Raw genomic sequence first — 23,809 nt, forward strand, 5'->3', positions numbered from 1 at the left:
GAAGCAGTTGGTAATGGCTTAAGTACTGAGTCCTTGCCATCCATGTAGGAAAACTGAATGGAATTCCTGGCTCCTGGCTTAGGCCTGGCCCAACCCCTGCTGATGCGAATATTTGAGGAGTGATCGAGCAGGTGGAAGATCCTCTCTCTCTCCCTGTCTCTCTCTCTCTCTCTCTGTCACTCTGCCTCAAATAAATAAAATAGGCCGGCGCCGTGGCTTAACAAGCTAATCCTCCGCCTCGCGGCGCCGGCACACCAGGTTCTAGTCCCAGCTGGGGCGCCGGATTCTATCCCGGTTGCCCCTCTTCCAGGCCAGCTCTCTGCTATGGCCCGGGAAGGCAGTGGAGGATGGCCCAAGTGCTTGGGCCCTGCACCCGCATGGGAGACCAGGAGAAGCACCTGGCTCCTGGCTTTGGATCAGCACGATGCGCCATCCACAGCGGCCATTGGAGGGTGAACCAATGGCAAAAAGGAAGACCTTTCTCTCTGTCTCTCTCTCTCACTATCCACTCTGCCTGTCAAAACAAAACAAAGCAAAATCAAATAAATAAAATAAATACACTTCTTAAACAATGAGAAACCTGTTTTCTATCCTAAAACTTTATTCACAATATGAAGGTATTTGTGAAATATGATTTCAAACACTTATTATTGCTAACTTCATGTTTTTGTATTCATGCATATTATTCTAAAATGCTGGTCTTGAGATTAATTATATATAATTTAAACATAAAAATAATATGAAATCTCAGCATATATTTTTGAGGTCTTCTTTACAGATATCATTTATTATTTTGGTTTCCATTTTTTATTTTTAAGCAGGAAGGGAGCTACATCATGTTCTTGGTGATATGCATTTTTTTTTAAAGATTTATTTATTTATTTGAAAGTCAGAGTTTCAGAGAGAGAAACAGGAGAGCCAGAGGTGGGGGGGGGGGTGGAGGGGGATAGAGAGAGATACTCCATCCACTGGTTTACTCCTGAAATGGCCACAAACAGCAAGAGCTAGGGCAGTCCAAAGCCAGGAGGAGCCAGGAGCTTCTTCTGGGTCTCTCACGTGGGTGCAGGGGCCCAAGCACTTGGGCCTTCCAGTGCTGCTTTCCCAGGTACATTAGTGGGGAAATGGATCAGCAGTGGAGTAGCCAGGAGTCGAAGTGGTATACCCACATGGGATGCTGTCACTGCAGAATGCAGCTTAACCCACTGTGCCCCAGGGCCGGACCCTTAGTGATGTTTTCAAAACGCTTGTCTTGTACTTTGAGTTTTCTTATCTATGAAATGAGATAGTAAGAGCACTTTCCTCATAGGATTGTTATGAATAATAAATAGAATAATAATTATAATTCCCTAAGAATGGTTTATGGGTTGTGGCTAATACTATGTGTTTATTAAATACATAAAAATGCCATCCTTTGAAGAAAAGATTGTTCAAAGACTGTCCTAATCCTGTTCTTTGCTGAGGCAATATTTCCATTACTATTTTATGTCCTCATTTCTTTAATTTAATGATATTAATTAATCAACATTTTGTATTTTGCACAGAAATTTATAAAAATTATTTATGCTTCTGAATGTGGTTTTCAGTGACTAATTTTAAATGCCTGCCTATAGTTAGAGCCACTAGATGAATATTCAATGACAGTAACCATTTCAAAACTCGCTGCTGCATTTCAACTGAAAATAATCCTCCCACCTTCCCACGAGAGCTTCCTGTATCATCACCTCCTGTCAAGTTATTTTCTTTCTGTAATTCTGACATTTCTGATCCTTCCCAATCAAAAATGCCCAGTAAAGCTTAGTGACTGCAATCTGGCATTTCATGGGAGGTATATGGTTAATTTTAAGGTGATAACTCGTGCTTTACTATAAGTTACCAGCCAACTGGCACCAGAGGCGGGATGGAGCCCTGGCACATAAACCATCCGTGCAGACTAGGCTGGTGGTAATTCTCTGGCTCCCCAGAGAAGCTCTTCTGTGTACAGAAGGAGGGCTTAGATGCAGGAATTATCAGTTAAGTAGGAAACAATGCTCAATCATTTTTAAGGCATCTGTACTCAGCTTTGAGAAGAGTCCATTGGCTAGAAGTGGACCTTAACGGTTCTTGTTCTCATTCTAGGAATAACTTATCACTGGCACATCTCATCCATACTAATCCCATACCAGATCTGAGATCTTAAAGCACTGGGAGATGTTTGTTGTTCTAAGCTGGAATTGTCAATAGCCATCATAAATTCGGGTTGCATTTGTGTTTATGGCACTGTTTCTGTATTATTTTAGGAAGACCTAAAGTTCCACTTAAGAGTTTAGAAAGGACATGGGGATAAATGTTTTAGGATGGGATAGAGTGAAGGGATATTTCACAATGAGTAAGTTTAGAAATCTCACAAAATTAAAAAAAATGTAGAGTAATTCATACATCTAGTGCAGTGATCACACATAAACACTGCAGGCTGATAAAGTAGATTTACTTTCTGCTTGAAATCTTTCATTTACAATATCTTTTCTTTTGATGTTCTCCTTATGAAGCAAAATCTCTCATGATTAAGAATAACTACAGCCCTTTTCTCTCCTACTCAACAGTTGCTCAGTTTTCTTGTATTTATTTATTTATTTAAAGATTTATTTATTTATTTGAAAGGCAGAGTTACAGAGAGGCTCAGAGAGAGAGAGAGAGAGAGAAAGAGCTCTTCCAATGGTTCACTCCCCAGTTGGCTGCAATGGGCAGAGCTGTGCCAGTCCGAAGCTAGGAGCCAGGAGCTTCTTCCTGGTCTCCCATGTGGGTTCAGGGGCCCAAGCACTTGGCCCTTGTTCTACTGCTTTCCAAGGCCATAGCAGAGAGCTGGATTGGAAGTGGACCAGCTGGGATTTGAACCAGCACCCATATGGGACACTGCTCTATCTGCTATGCCACAGCACCAGCCCCTCTTGTATTTAGTTATAAATGGAGGATTGTACTATTTGGAGACATGTCATGTACAAGGCTTGAGAAGGTATCTGAGTGACAGGCAGATGGTCAGATTGGAAAGAGTAACACACATACATGTGCACACATCCTGACACATGCAGAGAGTTTTGCAGTGAGATGCACACACACAGAGGGGACAGAGGGCCTAGGAACAGAGGCTTGTAGGTATACTGGTTGGACCAGTTCACAGACACAGATGGACACCCACACAAATACGAATTTGAGAAGAAGGGCTCTGTTAGAAGAGCGAAAAAGACTCTGCGAGGGTGAGAAGAGAAAATCAGAGGAAAGAGAGCAAGAGAGTGGTTGGGAGAAGGAAAGTGGGGGAATGTGAATGGCATACATGGAGTGCACCGGAGTCCAGGTTCCCTCAGTGATGTGGAAGGGTGAAACAGCATCGGGGCAGCGGGGCTGGTGAAAGAAAGCACACTGACTTGATTGCTCTCCTTTTTAGTATTCAAGAAATGCTGACAGGCCAGAGGCTTTGCCACTCTGAATCTCACAATGATAGCGTCCTGGCAGCGCTGAATCAGCAAAGAAGTGACGGCATCCTCTGCGACGTCACCCTGATCGCAGAGGAACAGAAATTCCATGCTCACAAGGCAGTCCTAGCAGCATGCAGTGACTATTTTCGGGTAAGTTAAGGTAGTTTGTTTTTTCTGCTAAGATATCACTACACAGAGCATGGCAATGTTTCCTGAACTGTCACTCTGCTGGTTCCTCAGCAGCTCTGGAACTGAAATCATGATCCTATTAGATGGTAGTCCTCAGAGTCTGAATGTTGGGGATCTGTGTTCTTTCTTCAGAAGAATGAGATCTGGGGCCTTGTTGGGATCCTTCCTGGGCTGGACCCCTGGGTGTCTGAGCAGACTTTTGTTTGCATCTGAGCCAAGGGAGTTGGCGCTTTACTACTGTGAGAAAGTATTGCACTGTAGTGTTCCATATGGGGATGTGTTTTTGAATTCAGGATTAGAAGAACAATCAACAAAACAATTTGTTAAAATATAGAAAGTCCTCAAATGTGTTTAGTGTTTCATAATTTTTTTAAAAAAATGTCTATATATGTTCTTAATGTTTTATAATTATTTGGTGCTGTGACAGAGGTGCAGTTGGCCTAATGGACTTTTCTGGTTGACAAGTGTGGTTGAAGAAGACCTGTTGTCTTGTTTAGTAGAACTTTGGAGTTTGGTCTCCAGCAGCTAAGATATGTGATGATGTGATTGTTGTTTTTTGGAAGATGAAAGATGAAAGTGTACAGTGTAGTTACAGTTGATCATATACCAATTACTTAGCATTTTCTGTGGTTCAGATGGTAGACAAAGAACTTCATGTGCATAAATCATATAATCCTCACAACAATCTGCTGTACAAATGCATATGCATACTATTAAAATCATCCTTGAGTATATAAGGAAACTGAATCTCAGAGGTTAAGTAATAAGTTGTATAGTTCCAACATGGCAAATCTAGAATGCAAATTTATATCAACTCTTGTGAGCTGTTCTAAGTCTTCCTATGGAAAGAACAAAAACCAGATTATTAACCAGAACTTTAGAAGTATTAATTTCTGAATATCTACTATTTTAATTATTATGTAATTTTCTCATCTATGTTATTTCAGTTAATCAGGGACCAGTTAATATTTTGGAAATGTAACAATCTGTAACTCTGTATAAGTGGTAATTCACATGAACCAGCTAAGATCAATGGGCATTCAGATGGCTTGGATATTTCCAATAATAATTTTGTTTTTGATGTTTAAGAGAAAATATCAACTGTACTCAGGTGCCAACCAGCAGTCAGAGAATTTTTGAACATGCCAAACCATAAAAGGAAACTTTTAAAATAAGTCATTTTAAATATGATGAGACTGAGTAATGTAGAGGATAAAGAGGTAATTGCTTGAATGTCTGTTTCTAAAATAAAAAATAGAGATTTGATCTAATTCTTAATTCTAAAAGAAGGGGTTTTATACTACAGTAGATCTTAGAGTGACCTTTTAGTTCCATTAATGTAACGATACATTTTATACACCTTCACATTGTCAGGTATTAATCTTCCAGAAAGATGACATTAGTCAGAGGGCCTCTGAAACAGCAAAATACTTTAGATTACATGCACATCATGTGAGGGCCATGGTGTAGCCCTCTTGATGTTTAGCTTCTTTTTACATAGGTCTTGGTTTGTTGAGCTTTGAAATCATTTATAGGAAATGTGAGATAGAGGGTGTGAGCAAATGCACGCACACAGGCGCCAGACCATCTATCTCCCTTGTTAGCCTTTGCCAGTGTTTTCTGCCTCACTTGGCTTTTTGTCTGTCCTGCCACTGTGCTGCTTATACTCTGGTAAGGTATGCTCAGAGATTGCCTCCTTTATGATACCCATATTATGCAGTTTGTGAAGACAACTTTATTACTCATGTTTTGCAAATGAGGAATCCAAAGTGTCATATATTTAAGTAACTTGCCAAAGGACTCCCAGGCGTTATCCAGAAGGGTTGATTTTTTCCATATTTGTCTCCCTGAGAGCCAACTTGTGCTTTTTCCACTTAAGCCGTGATGCACTGCTGGAGTCATACACAGTTCCTTCCACCTCACAACATGCTTATAAAGTGAACATTAAGTGGCTTGCGCACTGGTCATTCAGATAGAGAAATCAAAATAAAGTGGGATTAGTTGCACTGAATTCCTCTTTGCACTGTGCAGAGTACCTAGACATACTCTGAGCTGTACAGAACTTGCGTGTAGATGTCATACTGGAAGTAATTCTTGCTTGTACCCAGTGTCTTTTGTTAGCTTTTGCTATAAAACAAACTACCTCAAAATTTAGGATCTGAGTTGTTTTTCCGGTCTGCCAGCCCAGCTGATCTATGCTGGATTTGCTCTTGCATCAGTGATTGACTGGAGGCTTGGTTGGAGGCTGTATGATCTAAGTTGACCTTGTTTACATGTTTAGTGATTGGTGGGCTGTTGGCTGCCGCGATAGGGAAAACTAGGCCATGTATTTCTCACACACAGGCTAACCTGGGCTTTTTCACATGATGACTAAATTCTAAGTAGAGATAGGTGGTAAGCTTTAATGCACAGGTCCTTTCAAGCCTTTGTTTGTATCCTGCTTATTAATGTCTCATTGGCCAAGCAAGTCACAAAGTCAAGCCCTGAATTGATATAAAGGTCCCGGAAGGGCATAGGTGCAGGAAGAGGAAGAATTTATTGCCATGTTTGTGATCTCTGGCTGTCAACAGCTATCAAGAATCTGAGGTTTTACCCTATTTGCAAGCTACCTAGTTAGCCTAGCATGATTTCATGAATGCCAGTAGAAGACATGAGACTCCTAAGTCAGAAACAAAGGACATTTTATTACCCATAGCAGCAGCAGCATCTGCGTTTCAGTATATTTGCCTCTGTTTCCTGAATCCCAATTCACTCAGGATGACATGAAGAGGGCCAGATTACATTATTATACAAAAGGGTGGGTTGTGTTACAGGAGAGGATCAAGTCTATCCTTTGCTCTGGAGAGAGACATTTTATGCTGGACAGCAAGCATACCTACCCTTTATCATACGAACATGTATTGTCTTTAGAGTTGTAAGAAAACCTGCCCCTTGCTCTGCAGTGAGATACCACACTGTCTTTCAAGGTTGTTTGCTATGGAAACATCCTTGAGAATAGAGTTCAGAATAAGGAACAGTCGTCTAACAGTCTATGTAGAAATGCATGAGACCCATGAAGAATTGTCTCCCAATGGCCACATGACTTAAACTTTTTTGTCTTTTCCTTGTCTCTTAAGCTCTGCTTCACTGAAGCACCTGGAAATAGTATTCTTTCCTAATAATTGCCATCTCTCAGAATACTTAAAATATCACCTTATTCTTTGTAAGTGCTCAATATAAATATTGAGTTAATGGAGAGATGTTTTCTGATTGTGATAGAACTCCATGTATATTTCAGTTACAAAAATTCTGAATATAAAACTATGCAAGTGATTTGTGAGATTTTTCTTCTAGGGTGATCTGTTCACGTTAATTAAGTACTTTGATGTAAACTAGCTTTCTGCATTCTATACTCTGATAACTGTTGTTTTGATTCAGGAAAGGTGGGGATTCAAGGGTGAGATGGCCCAACTTTTGGTGTAAACTCTCCCTTTATAATGATCTCAGAGTGAACATCAGCTTTTCTTGCTTAAAATATGAATAATGAATGGTTGAGCACAAAGTACTATGACTTCTGTGCTCATCATTTTACAATAAAGCTGTAAAAACATATTCTTCAGCCAAGTAATAATGACTTTCTTAAAAAGGTTAAAAAATAGGCTTAATGTCAGCAGTGTGGGCACAGCATGGCATTAGTCCAATGTTATAACTGAGTCAGCCCAGGGACTTCCTTTGTAACAGTGTACAGTAGTGGTGGAAGGAAGAAAAGGATGAACTCGGGAGTCAGATGTGGATTTGAATCTAACAGCAGGGACTGTGTCTATCTGTTCAAGGTTATTGGTCACAGTGCCTGCTATTTTAATTAATTGTTGTTGAGTTATTCATCTTCACTGTTTGTTCTAAGAGTTTAGGGAAGCCATCTTCTGTGAACCTGTATTTTCTCAGCTGCTAATTGATAATCATCAAGCATAGCTCTCAGGATGGTCTCATATAAACCTTACCTGTTTCACTCCTTGGACTGACCCACGATTTTTGGCCATGCTGTGCCTAGGTGTTGATGGGAAAAAAGGTCAATTCTTCTCTAGGATTGGCTTGTTGCAGGCTCACTCACCTTTCACGAGTTAGAATAACTCAGGTTTCATCCTTTCCCATCTTCCTTTTCTGAATCCTTGCTTTTTACTTAGCACATTAGCAGTAGCCAGCTGACTTTTCTCCTCCTCTGTCAGTATCTTTCCAAACCATTGTGCAGATGATTGCATAAACAGCCTTCACTCCTGCTAAGGTGCCCCAAGGCTCCTCACTGCCTGCCAGACTCCTAGAGGGGCCCACATGCTGTCTCATCATCGTTCATCCTCCCTCACTTTGTTCTCTCCTCTGTTCATCCCATTGTGTAGCAAACACTGTTCCCCAGATATACTCTATTCCACTTCCGGGCATTTACACGCCTCAGCTTTGCACCTGTAACTTCCTACTTGCCTCTCAGTCTGCCCTGTCCATCTTCCAAGGCTTGTTGAAGCCAACCACAAGTGTGATGTCCTTTATAAAGCCTGATTCTAAAAAGCATCCTCTGTCACCTCCTTATATTCATATACAAGGTCTCCCTTTTCTGAAATCTTGAAACTCTCAGCTGGTTTGCTTCAAGGAATTAGAGTTTAGCTATCAGGTGTCATAGCCCTTTTCCTAAGTCGGGACTAGCGAATGTCTGGTGAAGTCCATCAAGGTACTATTGAACACAATGGAATAGGGAAGCTTAAACTAGAAGTAGCAGGAGAGATGAGGGACCTTGTGGCCTAGCCTGTGTATACGGGAGGTGGGAATGAGTCAGCCTCTTGTCCCGCTCCCCTTGGAAGTGCCATTGACAGTGGGGACATATAAAACACAGAGCCCCAGTGTGGGCAGCCCTGGGCTGTGGGTCATGTTGTAGGTTCTGGAAACTGTTGTTTAACATTTGCTATCTCAAGCTTAAATTTCCGCGAACGCCTACACTTTCTGGCCAGAAAGCAGATGTCTTCACTGTCTAACATAACTTCATATATGTGTTGGTAAAGTGATTCAAATACGACATTTTGGAAAGCTAAATATTTGAATTTCTTTTTCCTGTAGAGCCTAAGTGTACTTCTGCCTATGTTAATTTTTAGATTTGAGAGAAGGGCATAAAGCCCATGATTAAAAAAAAATCTGTTTCATGTACCTTTGATAATCATCTTGATAATTGCTAGTCACTATTAAAATGATAGAAATGGCATAAAATTATTAAAAATATTAAAGAATACATACTATATAATTAGAAATGATTTTATTTATTTATCTGAGAGTTAAAGATAGTGAGAGGAAGAGATGGAGAGAAAAGTCTTCCATCTGCTTGTTCACTCCTCAAATGTCTGCAATGGCCGGAGCTGTGCCGAACCAAAGCCAGGAGCCAGGAGCTTCTGCTAGGTCTCCCATGTGGGTACAGGGGTACAAGCACTTAGGCCATCTTCTACTGCTTTCCCAGGCCACAGCAAAGAGCTGGATTGGAAGTGGAGCAGCTGGGACTAGAATTGGTGCCCATATGGGATGTTGGCATTGCAGGTGGAGGATTAACCCACAGTGTCAGCCCCTTGAAATGGTTTCTTTCAATCCAATAAGCACTTGCTATATACCTACTCTTTTCTAGAAAATGAATGAACTCATAATCTGGTAGGAAATACAGACAAGAGAAGAAATAACTGAAATACAATGTAATTGGTACTGGAGGTTTAGGGTAGTGTTTTGGGCCCAAACCGTGTTTTTAATTCCTTGACCCTTTCTTGTATTCTCAATAACAACAATAATAACTGCCATTAATTGAGCATTTACTGTGCCATAGGCAATTACTCTAAATGTCTTGGGTGCATCCGATTTATCCTCTAAGAAACCTGTAATATCGGTATTGATATCATCTTCATTTTAAAAATAAAGAAAAGGGGGCTCCATATTTAAATTGCCCACATGCTTCACAACAGCGAAGTAAGAGCTGATGCGGGGGCCTGAGTGAGTGAGGAAGAGGGACTGGACACAGAAGGCAGCGTTTGCGGAGGGATTTGGAGGGGAGAGAATGGACAGGATGACCATCATAGGCAGAATGGCAGGACACGTGATGATGGCCAGAAGAGGAAAGACTTATGGGGAAGACCTAAGGCTCCTGCTGTGGGTTTCAGGGACAGAGGGAGCAAGTTTGATCTTCACTCTGACCACAGGCCCGAGGAAAGGAGTGTGTTGGGATAAGGGCGACCACAAGGCATTTTAGAGGCCGCTGTACCACTGAGGGAGAGCATGAAGAAGATTTTGTGTATGAAGATGTTGTTTGAGCCCTCATAGAGAGGTAGCACCAATGCCTTTTTTTCTGTTTGGATATTTGTGTTCCACAGTACCTAGCATGCCACAAACCCTCAATCTTCAGCTCCCTGTTGGCTTCTCACGGGAGCAGTTTCCTGCTGTGCTGTGCAGGTGAACCCTCATCAATTCCTTACTTAGAATTTTCCATCAAAGAATACCCACATGTTTCCTATCTGTTTAACACACTGGCGTGTCTCATTTCCTAATAAGTACCCTGTACAGGCTTGAAGATAATAGCACTGCTGACATCAGAACATATAAGGGAACTGTTGCTGGGTCTGTGTTGTCTCCTCTGCATTCCATCTCTTGATAGGTTCTTCATTAACATTTCTGATTCTCAGAAATCCCATGTAGAGACATATGGTGTTTATTACATTAAGGATAAACAGCAGCATATTGTCAATGATCTTTCTTCCATCCCCCAAGCTGTAGCCTGCTGCCTTTATTCCTAGCATGCTCCTCAACCTCCATCAATTCTGTAAACCCCTTATATGCTTCCTTATATCTCTTCATGAAAATTAACAATAACAAATCAGTGTACCTAAAAGCTATAGGAATCCCGGTTGCCCCTCTTCCAGGCCAGCTCTCTGCTGTAGCCCGGGAGTGCAGTGGAGGATGGCCCAAGTGCTTGGGCCCTGCACCCCATGGGAGACCAGGAGAAGCACCTGGCTCCTGCCATCGGATCAGCGCGGTGCGCCGGCCGCAGCGCGCCTACCGCGGTGGCCATTGGAGGGTGAACCAATGGCAAAAGGAAGACCTTTCTCTCTGTCTCTCTCTCTCACTATCCACTCTGCCTGTAAAAAAAAAAAAAAAAAAAAAAAAAAAAAAAAAAAAGCTATAGGAATATTAAACAGTTTCTAATAGTCAGTCATCCATGCCAGACCCATGTGCTGGATTTGGTGCTATAATTACAATTCATTTGATCTGCAGGAATAGTGTCAGTCTCTTAAAATTAAAGTTTAGCTGGTGAGTAAGCATTTAGTCTAGTGGTTAAGATACTTACATCTCGCATTAGAGTACCTGGATTTGATTCCTGCCTGTGGCTCCTGAATCCAGCTCCCTGCTAATGCAGACCCTGTGAGGTGATAGGGATGGCTTAAGTAATTGGGTTCTTGCCACTGTAGTGGGAGACCTGGATTGCATTTCTGGCACCAGCTTTGGCCCTGACCCAACCCTGGCCATTGTGGGCATTTGGGGAGTGATACTGTGAACTGTGAAACTGTGATCTATTTCCCTCTTTCTATCTCTCTATCTGCCTCTAAAATAATTTTTTTTAGAAAATTAGCTGGGGGTAACTTGCACCTAATCTCCTTTATAAAAATAATTTCATTAAAACCAAATAGAATAACCCAAAAGCCTTCAATACATTTAGTAATTTTAGTTTGCCATTTTAAAAATATTTATTTATTTATGTCTTCACTATTTAAGAGGTAGAGAGACAGGGACAGATAGGCAGAGACCTCCCATCTGCTGGCCCACTCTCCAAAGGCCCAGGATGAATCAGGCCAAGTTCCAGGAGCCAGGAACCCAATCCAGTATCTGTTAGAAATGGAAGAGTATAGCTAGACAATGAGGTTTCATCAGCTTTGAAATACAACAAAGGCTCTAAGAATGAAAAAATAATAAACTGAAGAAAGTCTGTAATGGGCAGATCAACAGGGCCCATTCACATGAGCATTTGCATGAATGCTGCTTTTTTGCAAAGTAAGTATTTTACTTTTTTGTCTGGGTTTTGATAGTAAAAACATTAAGAAAATAATTTGTTTTCCATCGTAGTCATCTGTTGTCACTGCACTTTATGGAATTTTGAAATGAACAATTCCTGACAATAGATAAAGATAAAAATCCAAGTATTAGAATCAATTTGCCCCTACTCTATTCTCTTTCTGATGTCAAATTTATTTCATTCTATGCGAGTATGAAATAATTTAGCTGTAATATATTTTATTTTAAATAACTTTTCAAACATTTGCATTTTAATTTTCTTAGATTTTGCTTGTTATTTAATATTTTGTTTACTATTTGCTTTTTTTAAAATAATTTATCTATTTATTTATTTGAGAGGTAGAGTTACAGACAGGGAGAGACAGAGAGAAAGGTCTTCCTTCCGTTGGTTCACTCCCCAAATGGCCAAAGCCAGGAGCCAGGTGCTTCTTCCTGGTCTTCCACGTGGGTGCAGGGCCCAAGGACTTGGGCCATCTTCTACTGCTTTCCCAGGCCACAGCAGAGAGCTGGATTGGAAGAGGAGCGGCTGGGACTAGCATCGGCACCTATGTGGGATGCCAGTGCCACAGGTGGAGGATTAACCTACTGCCAGGGCTCCAGCCCCTTCTATTTTTAATACAGTAGCTATTGCTATTTCTTTGCATAATCAGAACCTTTGGATGATTTTACAAAAGTAGCAAAAAGAAATGAGAAGACAGCTGAAGGGACTGGGAAACAAGAGTCAATAATATATCAATATATCTTGAGGTATGTGTTTTAATGAAAGCCAGAAAAGAATAAGTTTTGATAGTGACACTCTGAGAAAGATCAATAAAAATTCAGAAAAATTGAACAAACTGGTTTCAATTGAGGGAAAAGAAGCAAAACTAAAAAGTTCTATATAAAACTATCAATCACTGCAACTCAAAATGTGGTCCAAGGACCAGTGCCAGACTGTGAAATGCCTGTTAACTGTCCGTGCTGATGAGCTGCAGAATGTAAATCAGCTACATCATGATGCTCTGTGTTAGTTCATTCAGCATTTTTCTCATGGGAAGTCATTCTCTAGGAAGTGTGAAGGGAATTTGTTTGTTTTCTGGCAAGGGGTCCCTATGTTGTTCTGCATTCACAAGGAGCCGTTCACAGACTATGTTGAGGAGCATTGATGCAGATAAATGCATGATTTCATTTTTAGATATTTTGACTTTGCTAGATAATATATGGTACGATTATAATCTCTATTGAGAATACTTTTGCCATTTTCTAGATATCAAATGAAACTGTCAGCAATTTTTTTCCTGCCCATCAATATCATTTTTGGCATCATTATTTTTCATTCTAATAAGTTGAAAACAATTTTCTAAGATGTATTAAACATAATTGCTCAAATATGGAGCAGTCAGTATGTTCTTCAATAGGTGAGTAGGTTAATTCTGATATATCCATAAAATGGAATATTATTCAGTGATAAAAAGAAATGAGTTTTTAAACCATGAAAAGAGCTGGTAGAAACTTGAGTTTATAATATAAAGTGAAAGAAGCCATACTGAAATGCCTGTATACTGTGTGTTTTCAACTATGACATTTTGAAAAAGGCAAAATTATGGCTACCATAAAAAAGTTTGCCAGGGAATTGAGAGAGGGAAGGAGAACTAGATGGCACACAGGATATTTTTAGGGCTTTGAAACTATTTTATGTGATACTTTAAGGTGACTATATGTCATTATACATTTGACAGAACCAATGAAATGGGTTACCAGGAGTGAACTCAAATGTAAACTGTGGACTTTGGCTGGCAGTGATGGGTAAAAGCTGATTCATCAGTGTTGCCATTCGTCAGTCTTGCCATCAGTGGGCATGCTGATGGTGGAGGAAGCTCTGCCCGGGAGATGGAAGGAGCTATGTGGAGCTATTTCTACTTTCTGCTCAATTTTGATGCAAACCTAAAAGTGCTCTAAAAATAAGATTTATTAAATAGATTTTTTATAAATGAAGAAAGATATTGCAGGTGCCTCACAGCTTTTATATAATTTAATGTTTTCAGGGAAGGTGACCTACCAGTGAAAGCTCTATTATTTTTTTCTTTTTAAACATTGAATAAGCAATTAGAATATGAAAATGAAATGTATCCCTTTAGGGAAGAGTCCAGTTTTAATACAGTAAGTCGTGGTTGATCAGGTCTTAGTTTTAACGTGGAGTGATTCTAAGAATAACTGGAATGAGTAGTTTTAGATGGAGAGCAGCAATCTGAAGATGATCTAACTGCCTCTTCCTTTAAAGAGCATCACTGTTCATTCTGATAGCATGTTGAGCACCTGTATATGCAGGACATTGTGCTGGTGCTGTTGCAAGAGAGAAAATTAAATAAGACACCATTTTAGCTTGGGTGCTCTGTAGAAACAGATCCAAGAGGAGATAATGATTGACATAGATGGATTGATTGATTCACTGTAAGGAATTGGCTTATGTGATTATGGATGCTGAGGGGGTTTCTGGATCTATGGTTGGCAAGTTGGAGACCCGGAAAGGCTGATTGTATATTTCCAGTCCTGGTCTGAAGGCCTGAGAACCAGGAGAGCAACAGTGTATTCCAAGCCTGAGTACTGAGTCCAAAGGCAGGAAAAGATCAATATTCCAGCTGAAGGACAGGCAAAGAGAACAAATTCTTTCTTATTCAGCCATTTATATCTATTCAGATCTCTAACCAATTGGATGTGGCCAAGCCAAATTAGGGGAAAAATTTTTGCTTTACCAAGCCTTACCTATTGAAATGTTAATTGTATCCAGAGCATCTCACAGACACACCCAGACATAATGATTAATCAAATATCTGGGTACCCCATATCCCAGTCAAATTAACCATCATGTAAAATTAATGATCATAGGCATTCTCTTTATCTTAAAAAAAAATCAGAGTTATAGAATAGGTAAAATATACACACATCATTATAACTCAAGACAGAATAAATTAGGATCCTGAAACCTGAACCTCACATTTTTAGAGAATCAAGTATTTTTCTTTTTCTTCTTTTTTTTTAATAGAAAATTTTTATTTAATAAATAGAAATTTCAAAAGTACAACTTTTGGATTATAGTGGTTCTTCCACCCATAACCACCCTCCCACCCGCAAACCATCCCATCTCCTACTCCCTCTCCCATTCAGGTATTTTTCTAATGAGCTCCAAGTTTCCACTTTCCATAGCTTCTTGTCTCCTAATTCTGCAGTCTCTGTTCCAGTACTCTGCCACTTGATACTATTCTCACTTGTTTTCCCTTCAGTTCACTTATTTATTTATTTATTTATTTAAAGATTTATTTATTTTACTTGAAAGTCAGAGTTACACAGAGAGAGGAGATGCAGAGAGAGAGAGAGAGAGAGAGGTCTTCCATCTGCTGGTTCACTCCCCAGTTGGCCACAGTGGCTGGAGCTGCACTGATCCGAAGCCAGGAGTCAGGAATTTCCTCCAGGTCTCCCACCCAGGTGCAGGGGCCCAAGGACTTGGGCCATCCTCCACTGCTTTCCCAGGCCACAGCAGAGAGCTGGATCGGAAGTGGAGCAGCTGGGTCTTGAACCGGCACCCACATGGGATGCTGGCACTGCAGGCGGCAGCTTCACCCACTACGCCACAGCACTGTCCCCCACTAATTCATTTATTTAATCATTCATTCATTCCACAGTTATGTGTTGACTGCCTGATACAGGCCAGGTCTAGATTGAGAGAATATAGTAATACATATACTATATTACAGTAGATACAAAAAAGTATACAACTGACAAAATTGTTGCCCATGGCACTCTAAATTTAGTTTATAATCAAAATGTAAGTAAGTAAATATGAAGTTTGTCTAATGAGCTTAAAGCTTTGGAGGATGATAGAGTATGATGAAGTAGGCAGTGCTGATCATAGTGGTGGTTGAAATTGCCAGTCTTTAATGAGATGGTCTGGTAGGTCCACTGATATGTAAAGGAGTGAGCCATATGCCACCTGGCAAAGACTGTTCCTGGCATGGGGAACAGACAGAGCTCTGAGGTACTAGCAGTGTTTATGAGCAGCAATGGGGCTAATGGCTAAGGAAAAGCGAGCTCAGAGAACAAGGCTCAATCTGGTATGCAGAGCTTTGCTTATGATACAGTGTTCTTTCCCCCAGCCTCTCACTCCTCTCACCAGTGGTACTATTGGCAAGGAATGGGATGTTGGTCTTGGTCATGAAATCATACAGAGGTCTTCAATATCTGTGATAGTGAAACATCCTTCGAGTAGTCAGCAACTTATTTGTGAGCTTTTGTTCCAGACCAAGAGCTGGTCTGCAAATGCTTCCCAGTGCTTCTTCTAGCCCAACAGGAGTCAAAGCCTTCCCATTCCACCTGAAAAAGTGAGAGTGCAAGAATGATAATGATAATATATACCTAATAACACTCTCATTTGATTCATACAATGGGCCATTAGGTAGATGTTTTTATCCCCAAAGTATAAGTTAAGAAATCAGGCTTACAATAGCAACCGACTTGCATAGCTTTATATATTTGGGTGTTAGCTACCTGAGGGGAGAAATTGGAATTTTTAAGTCTCCTATGGGATATATTGATTATAATATCACAGATGATGTTTTTATTGAATAAATGAGTGCCTTTGAAGGCTGCAAAAAACATTGGAGTTTTCTGGAAGACCTGCTGTGAGAGGTATGCTTCATCCACACAGTGAAAGCTCTTGGAGGGCTCTCCAGTCTGCAGGGTCTTTAAGGTAGTCTTAGAGGGCAAGCAGAGGGCAGTTCATCCTGTTTCGTGGCAACTATTGTTCCAGTAAGTTTCTTATCCACTCTCCTTTTATTCTGACATCAACCAAGTGTGACAGCAATTCTCACTTACCTATATGAGAAAATAAAGACTGAAAGAGTTTGGGAAGTCTGCTGGTTATTAAGTTGTATAAGAATAATACAGACCCAAGGTTGCACTTCCAAAGCCATGTTTTGTCCTGTTCTTTTTTTATCACGATACTTGCAGCTCTATCCCTGCCATTCTGTGGTTATATGAGATTATCCTGCCGTGAGCAGTATCTTGGTCAGTTCAGCAGAGCACACCAATGTGAGGAGACTCTCACACTCTTCAAAGAATCAGAGAAGCTGTACAGTTTTAGAGTGAAACCAATCTGGTTAATAACATATCTGGTTCAAATATTTTCTGACTGTGTATGCCTTTGGGAAAGCGACAGTATCTCTAAAATAATTTTTTCCTCCAGTGCTAAGCTGAATTGTCATTTAATTGGGATGATGTGGAAGTAAGATAATCAATAGCAGATGCAAACCAACAGTCTGAAACCTACTGCATGTTAAATTGATGATCTACTAAAATCAGTGGATTAGTGGTGGTGTTATTTTCTGAACACAAGAGAGCAAAATGTTGGTTTTTCAATCAAAATTGTGTTAGGAAGCAACATTTTAAAAAGTATTTGAGAGCCTGGTGTTGTGGTACAGTGGGTTAAGCCGCCTTTAGTGCTGGCAGCATATATGGGCACCAGTTCATCCTGGCTTCTCCATTTCTAGTCCAGCTCTTTGCTAATGCACCAGGAAAAGCAGCAGAAGATGGCCCAAGTACTTGGGCCCCTGCCATCCACGTGGGAGACCCTGATGGAGTTCCAGCCTCCAGACTCCTTGGCTTCAGCTTGCCCAGCCCCAGTTGTAGCCATTGTGCAGTAAAGCAGGGGATGGAAGAAATCTCTTTATCTCTCTGTTTCTGTCTCTGTCTCTCTGTGTAATTCCGCTTTTTGAGTAATTAAGTAAATCAACCCTTTTAAAAACATGTGAGAGGCAGGTGTAGAGAGAAAGAGAAAGGGAGGGGGAGAGAGAGAGAGGAGAGAGAACGAGCGAGAGCGAGCAAGAGCTGACTCACTAAACAAGGCGAAAGATGAGAGTCAGGAACTCAAGCCAGGTCTTCTGCTTGGGTGGCAGGAATTTAAGGCAATACTGGAGCCATTGCCTACTGCCTTTCAGGGTGTGTGTTAACAGGAAGCTGGAATCAGTAGTGGAAGTGGGACTCAAACCCAGGCACTCTGCTATGGAAGGTGAGCATCCCAGCAAGTGGCTTAGCCACTGCACCAAATGCCTGCCTCCTGAGCAACATTTTTAAAGGCTACTCAGTAAGGACAATTTTCACCAATTTTATCTGTAATTTGGATTTTGATGTTTGTTTTTATTTTGAAATAATTTCCCCAGGACTGTGCTTTTCTGATGCAGATAATCAATTTTCCAGATCTGCTCTGAGCTCTCCTGCCCTGAAAGTTTGCTTCCCTATTGCTTCTTCAGGATTAACTGACTGTGCTGTTGCTTCCACTTTAATTTGCAATCCAAGATGTGTATAATTGTAATTTTAAATGTTTGCAAAGTTGTATATGACGTTAACAACAATGTGAGATGTCTGTTTGCATTATTTAGTTTGAAAGGGGAATTTTGTATGTTTTGTTGTTGTTGTTGTTATATGTACTAATTTACTGGTTTGAGCATAAGGTATTTTCCACTTTGAATTCTGCATTTGATGGAGGTGAAATGGAGTCATGTTGGATGGTAGCAAAGTAGGTAACTGCAGGGTCTTAGTCCACCCGTACAGGATGGACTGGGTCCGAGGAAAGGTAAGTGCGCCGCTCGCTCGCCCGTTCCCCAGCCTCCCGATCCTGGAGACAATCAGAGGCAGCAGGGAGCCAAGTCTAGTAGCAAGGACTCATTTACTTTGTGTATAATAGTACCTTTTATAGCACAAAACTGCAGAGTCATTGGGGCAGGGCTAAGGACCAACCAATCACTTAAAAAATCACCTTGTGGGGGGATTTCTATAGGACTAGCCATATGTCTATACACTCGTTACTAGTTTTGTTACCTCCCCTGATGTTGCGCAGCCAATTAGTTTTAGTGGTAAACAACTTTGGATTCCGCCCACCTTACTTCCTCTGGGCGCCATCTTACTCGGCTCCGTGCGGCTCCGTTCCGCACAGCTCGGGCGGGGGCACCCGGGGGCAGCTGTGCATGTGGAGCCCCCAGGCCTGGCCTGGCCGCGCCATGGCCGCGCTCATGCCCCACAGGTAACCTCTGTGTCAGGCTCAAATCTACCAAAGCAACATGCGAGGGACCTCTTGACCTTAATTCTGGTGTCTTTAAAACTGGATTTGGAGAGTAGAGTTTTGGGATAATTTGCATTCTCCTCAAGGGAGCTATGATCCAAGGACCCAGAGGCACTGTTAGACAGTGTTAGTAGGAGGGCCTCATCCCCAGACTGCTCTCTCCAGCCTGCAGCCTGGAGGACAGTGAACACTTCTACTCAGTTGTATATAGAAGTGGGTAAATACGCAAACTGAAATGGCACAAACAAGCCATTTTTTTCTCTAGACTTGGGGGAGAATTAAGGGGTTGGGCACTGGTTTTTAAAAGAGGAGGGAACATACAGGAAAATATTTTTCGGACACCCTTGCCATGCTCCTAACTCATTGAAGTTTCCCAGTAAGTGGAATAGGAGAAGCAGTGGTAGCAGCAGCCGCGTGGGTTTCAGAAGCAGGAGCAGCATGGCTGGAGCAGTGGTTTATGGTTCTGCTGTGGCTGGTGGAGCCAGGCTGATGGCATTAGAAGACTCAGGGCTTGTCCATATATCTCTGTCCCTCTCCTCCTCTCATCCTTGCTGAAAACTCAGCCCTGGGCTTAGCATATCATAAAGTGCAGCAATACTTTTTGAAATATTTATGAACATCATTCAAATCATTATAAAATATTTTATAAATTTAAAAAATCCTATAAAGTGGATTGTTCATCATTATTTCCGATTATGCATCATCGTTTTCTATGACATAGAAGAATTTATCCCTCATCTTTCTTTAATTTTCTGGGTATTTAAATGAAGAAAGAGGCCGGCGCCGCGGCTCACTAGGCTAATCCTCCGCCTTGCGGCGCCAGCACACCAGGTTCTAGTCCCGGTCGGGGCACCGATCCTGTCCCGGTTGCCCCTCTTCCAGGCCAGCTCTCTGCTGTGGCCCGGGAGTGCGGTGGAGGATGGCCCAAGTGCTTGGGCCCTGCACCCCATGGGAGACCAGGAGAAGCACCTGGCTCCTGCCATCGGATCAGCGCGGTGTGCCGGCCGCAGCGCGCTATCGCGGCAGCCATTGGAGGGTGAACCAACGGCAAAAAAGGAAGACCTTAATCTCTGTCTCTCTCTCACTGTCCACTCTGCCTGTCAAAAAAAAAAAAAAAAAAAAAAGAAAAGAAAAAAAGAAAAAGAAAGAAAATCTAAATGAAGAAAGTAGAAAGGTGCTTCCTTAAAGAAAAAAAAAATAACTGTTAATATTGTGCCATGTGTTACATTTTGGTTCTAATGTTGAAAAACAAACATGCAAATGAGCTCAATCTTTAGTTTCTAAGGAAGGAAACAGGAAGTATTTTTAGATCTAATGAAAGAACATAAAAGAATAAAAGATATATTCCCCCTATATTTCTTAATAGCCCCCCCTCCCCCTTTTTTCAGAGCAGCAAAGCAGGCACTAGATAGTCTGAGTCTTTTGCATAGCAAATTTGAAGTTTGGAATATCAAGGCTACTCTTCCTTACTGGATATTTTCCAGCAAGATTTGGTGGAAATAGTGATGGGCATGTGGAAATATTTCCCGGACCTTAACATTTATAGTTGGTATATGCAGAAGCTTGTTCATAAGAAGATTCTACTCCTTGTGGGTCAGTGAAATTCCCAGTGGAGCCTTATTGTATCATAGGTGGGAGTAGGAAGAGGGACAGTGTTGGGACACGGTATATTTATCATAAATGCCATAATTTCATTGCTGGGTCATTTATCTAGTAAAGTCCATATTAAATCCCTTTAGCTCAGTGCTTGAGGTAATATAATAAAATTGCTGTTTTGTAGAACATGAGACATGTTCTTTGAATATCTGAATTCTGCAAGAGATGGCTGCTGAAAATAATAGGAATTATAGCTTCACATTCAAGGCAAAGTCAGTTTCAAGAAGCTTTGTGATAAATCACCTACAGAAGTGCTGCATTATGTCCTAATGGTTGGAACGTGGCAAGCTTTCTAATAGTGATGACAATTATTACTCATCACTAAGTATATATATATTATGGGAGCAAGTCTCAAGGCTGTAAAAAGGGAAATTTGTGCCTTTTTAATATAATGAGTGAAAAAGTTACTTTAAAGGGGAAAAATTATAAAAATATTGAATTTCCTTGTTAAATCTTTTTAAAGTGTTTGTTTTTTGAAAATTTATTTGAAAGAGAGTAACACATGCCTACAGAGAAGAGACACACAGACAGACATATTCCATCTGCTGATTCACTCTCAAGTGCCCACAACAGCTGGGGCTGAGTTTGTCTGAAGCAGGAGCCAGGAACTCCATCTGGGTCTCCCATGTGGGTGGTAGGGTCTCAGTACTTAAGCCATCATCTGCTGCCTTCCAGGTGCATTAGCTGGATGCTGGATCAGACGTGGAGGTGGAGGTGGGTATGGGATACTGGCGCCCCAAGCAGCAGCTTAACCTGCTGCACAACAATACCTGCTGCACCCCGTCACAGTTTTTAAAAACTCTATTAAGTAGTCTAAAATGTCAACTCGCTGAAATGTGCAAAATAGATATATATTCAGTTATACTTTATCTTGAATTGAGATTCAGAGTCATCACAGATTCATCTCCTAAATGTTAAAAGTGAACCTCTTAGCAGAACAGGATATTGACAGTGCAAATATAGGCCAGAAAATTAGTATATTTTTTACTAAGAATGATTTTATTCAAATTGCAAAGTCTCAACATGGAAGGGACATTGCCATTTACTAAACATCTTTGTTTGGTAGCCTCAGAACTAGGTGTATTCACATTGTTCCTTTTGTTTAATCCTCCAGTTACCCTTAGATGTAGATATTATAGCACCTTTACAGATGATGATATTGAGCTTCCTGAATATTGAGTAAATTCTTTAAGATCTTCCAATTGCTGAATGTCAGACTCCAAACCGCAGCTGGGTCCATATGCCTCCAGAACTCCTAGACGTTTCTTGATATCAAGCTGTGTGGAACTCAGAGAACTTTCTGTGTAAGGTTGTCATTAGCTCTTGAGCATTAGGAACAGAATTATGGCCCCAAAAGATGTCCACCTCCTATACCCTGGAGCCCGTGATTAAGTTAAGGACCTTGAGATGGAGAGACATTCCGGATTACACAATTGGACCCAAGGTAATTGCAAGTATCCTTGAAAGATGTAGAGGGAATCAGAAGAGTCAGAGGAGACACGATGACAGAAGCAGCGGTTGCGGTGCTGTGAGTTCTGGCTTAAAGGAAGGGAACGTGAAGCAAGTGACCTCGAAGCTGGCAAAGACAGATTCTCCTTAGGGCCTCCGGTAGGAACCCAGGCCCAGCTGTCACCTTGGTTTTAGTCCAGTGGAACTCATTTTGATGTTTGACCTTGAACACTGTAAGATAACAAATTCGTGTTGCTTTAAGCTATGAGATTGTGATATTATCATGGCAGCAAGGAAACTAAGCATCTTAAAATGACTAGCTGAAACTGTTTTCTGTGATGCTTTTGTGAATTTTCAGGTGTGGCTTTGCTCACTATTATTTGGAAGACCTGGTCTCATAGGGGCCACAAGAAAATGCTGGGAAATGACACCCAATCACAGGTCTCACACTTGAAGAGCAATTAAACCATATATAAGGACTATTCTGCTATTCTGTAAGAATTAATTGATTGTTTTACCTCAACAAAAATAGCAGAAGAGAGAAGGGTTTGAGACATGAGGGTACATAAAAAAAATTCATGGAAAAATCAAATTTAACAATAAAGTTATTTTGGTGCAAAAAGCTTTGAGAAATCCATGAACAATTTTTTCATAATATGCATTTCCCATCAGCTTTGTTGAAGACCTCTAGTATGCATGGATTTTAAAAAAAAAGTTGGGGCCAGCACTGTGGCTTAGCAGGTAAAGCTGCTGCTTGCAGTGCTGGCATCCCATATAGGCACTGGTTTGAGTCCTGGCTACTCCACTTCTGATCCAGCTCTCTGCTAGTGTGCCTGGGAAAGCAGCAGAAGACAGTCCAACCCTGAATCAACGTGGAAGACCCAGAAGAAACTCCTGGCTTCTGGCTTCAGATTGGATCAGCTCTGGCCGTTATGGGCATTTGGGGAGTGAACCAGCATTGGAATACCTCTCTCTCTGTCTCTGCCTCTCTGTAACTCTGCTTTTAAAACAAATAAGTAAATCTTTAAAAAATATTGAAAAATGTTTGCAGTAAAATGAACTTATTTTTTACAAGTGTTTATTTATTTATTTATTTATTTATTTGAAAAGCAGGGTGACACAGAGAGAGTGAGAGGCAAAGAGGGAGAGGGAGAGATAGAGAGATGGAGAAAGAGATTGATTTTATTTGCTGGTTCATACCCCCACAGGCTGCCAACTACCAGGCCTAAGCTAGAAGCCAGGAACTCCATTCAGGTCTCTCACATGGATGGCAGTGACCCAAGTATTTGAGCCATCATCTACTGCCTTCCCAGGTGCATTAGCAGGAAGTTGGATTGGAAGTGGAGCTGCTGGTTCTCAAACTAGCACTCCAATATGGGATGCTGGTATTGCAAATGGTGGCTTACCCTGCTGTGCTGTAATGCCAGCCCTTAAGCTTATCTTTTAATCCTATTTTCCATGAACTTTTTGAAGTGTCCTTGTATTTTGTGTAGAAAATTATTTTGTATTGCTTATAATGTTTAATTATTCATTATTTTATTATAAATTTAAAATTTATTATCATAGTTATGCTTATTATTTCACTGTTCATTCCTTAGCACTATAACTTTGAAGAAGCCTCTGCTTAATATTTCAGCTTTAACTTGTTAATAAAAAAGATCAGTATGTTCTCAAATGGTGTCTGGTTAGTGATTTTTGTAACCTTAGACAGCAGAAATCCCATGGCATTTAATTGTGTGTGAGAAAAGGATACTCCCTTGCCCTAGCCTTTAACTAGGCAAAACATAGTTCATGCTCTTAAAATAAGCTCTACATTTTCTTGTAGTGAATACTATTCTTGGTACTTTATGAGGAAAAGATTTTTAAAATTGTGTTTTGTAGAAAGATGTCAACATCCAGTGTATTTCAGTAGTGT

At 40.9% G+C, this 23,809-nt stretch overlaps 1 protein-coding gene across 1 annotated transcript in view; it reads left to right on the forward strand.

The window, feature by feature from the left end:
• Nucleotides 1–23,809, forward strand: part of KLHL32 (kelch like family member 32) — a 243,599-nt gene that overhangs the window by 69,607 nt on the left and 150,183 nt on the right. Inside the window, exon 3 of the mRNA XM_062187625.1 lies at nt 3,419–3,599. Within this exon, the coding sequence (XP_062043609.1) occupies nt 3,419–3,599 (181 nt within the window). The remainder of the gene's footprint in view (nt 1–3,418; nt 3,600–23,809) is intronic.

Source organism: Lepus europaeus, chromosome 3, assembly GCF_033115175.1.
Source record: "Lepus europaeus isolate LE1 chromosome 3, mLepTim1.pri, whole genome shotgun sequence".
In the NCBI taxonomy this organism is placed as follows: Eukaryota; Metazoa; Chordata; class Mammalia; order Lagomorpha; family Leporidae; genus Lepus; species Lepus europaeus.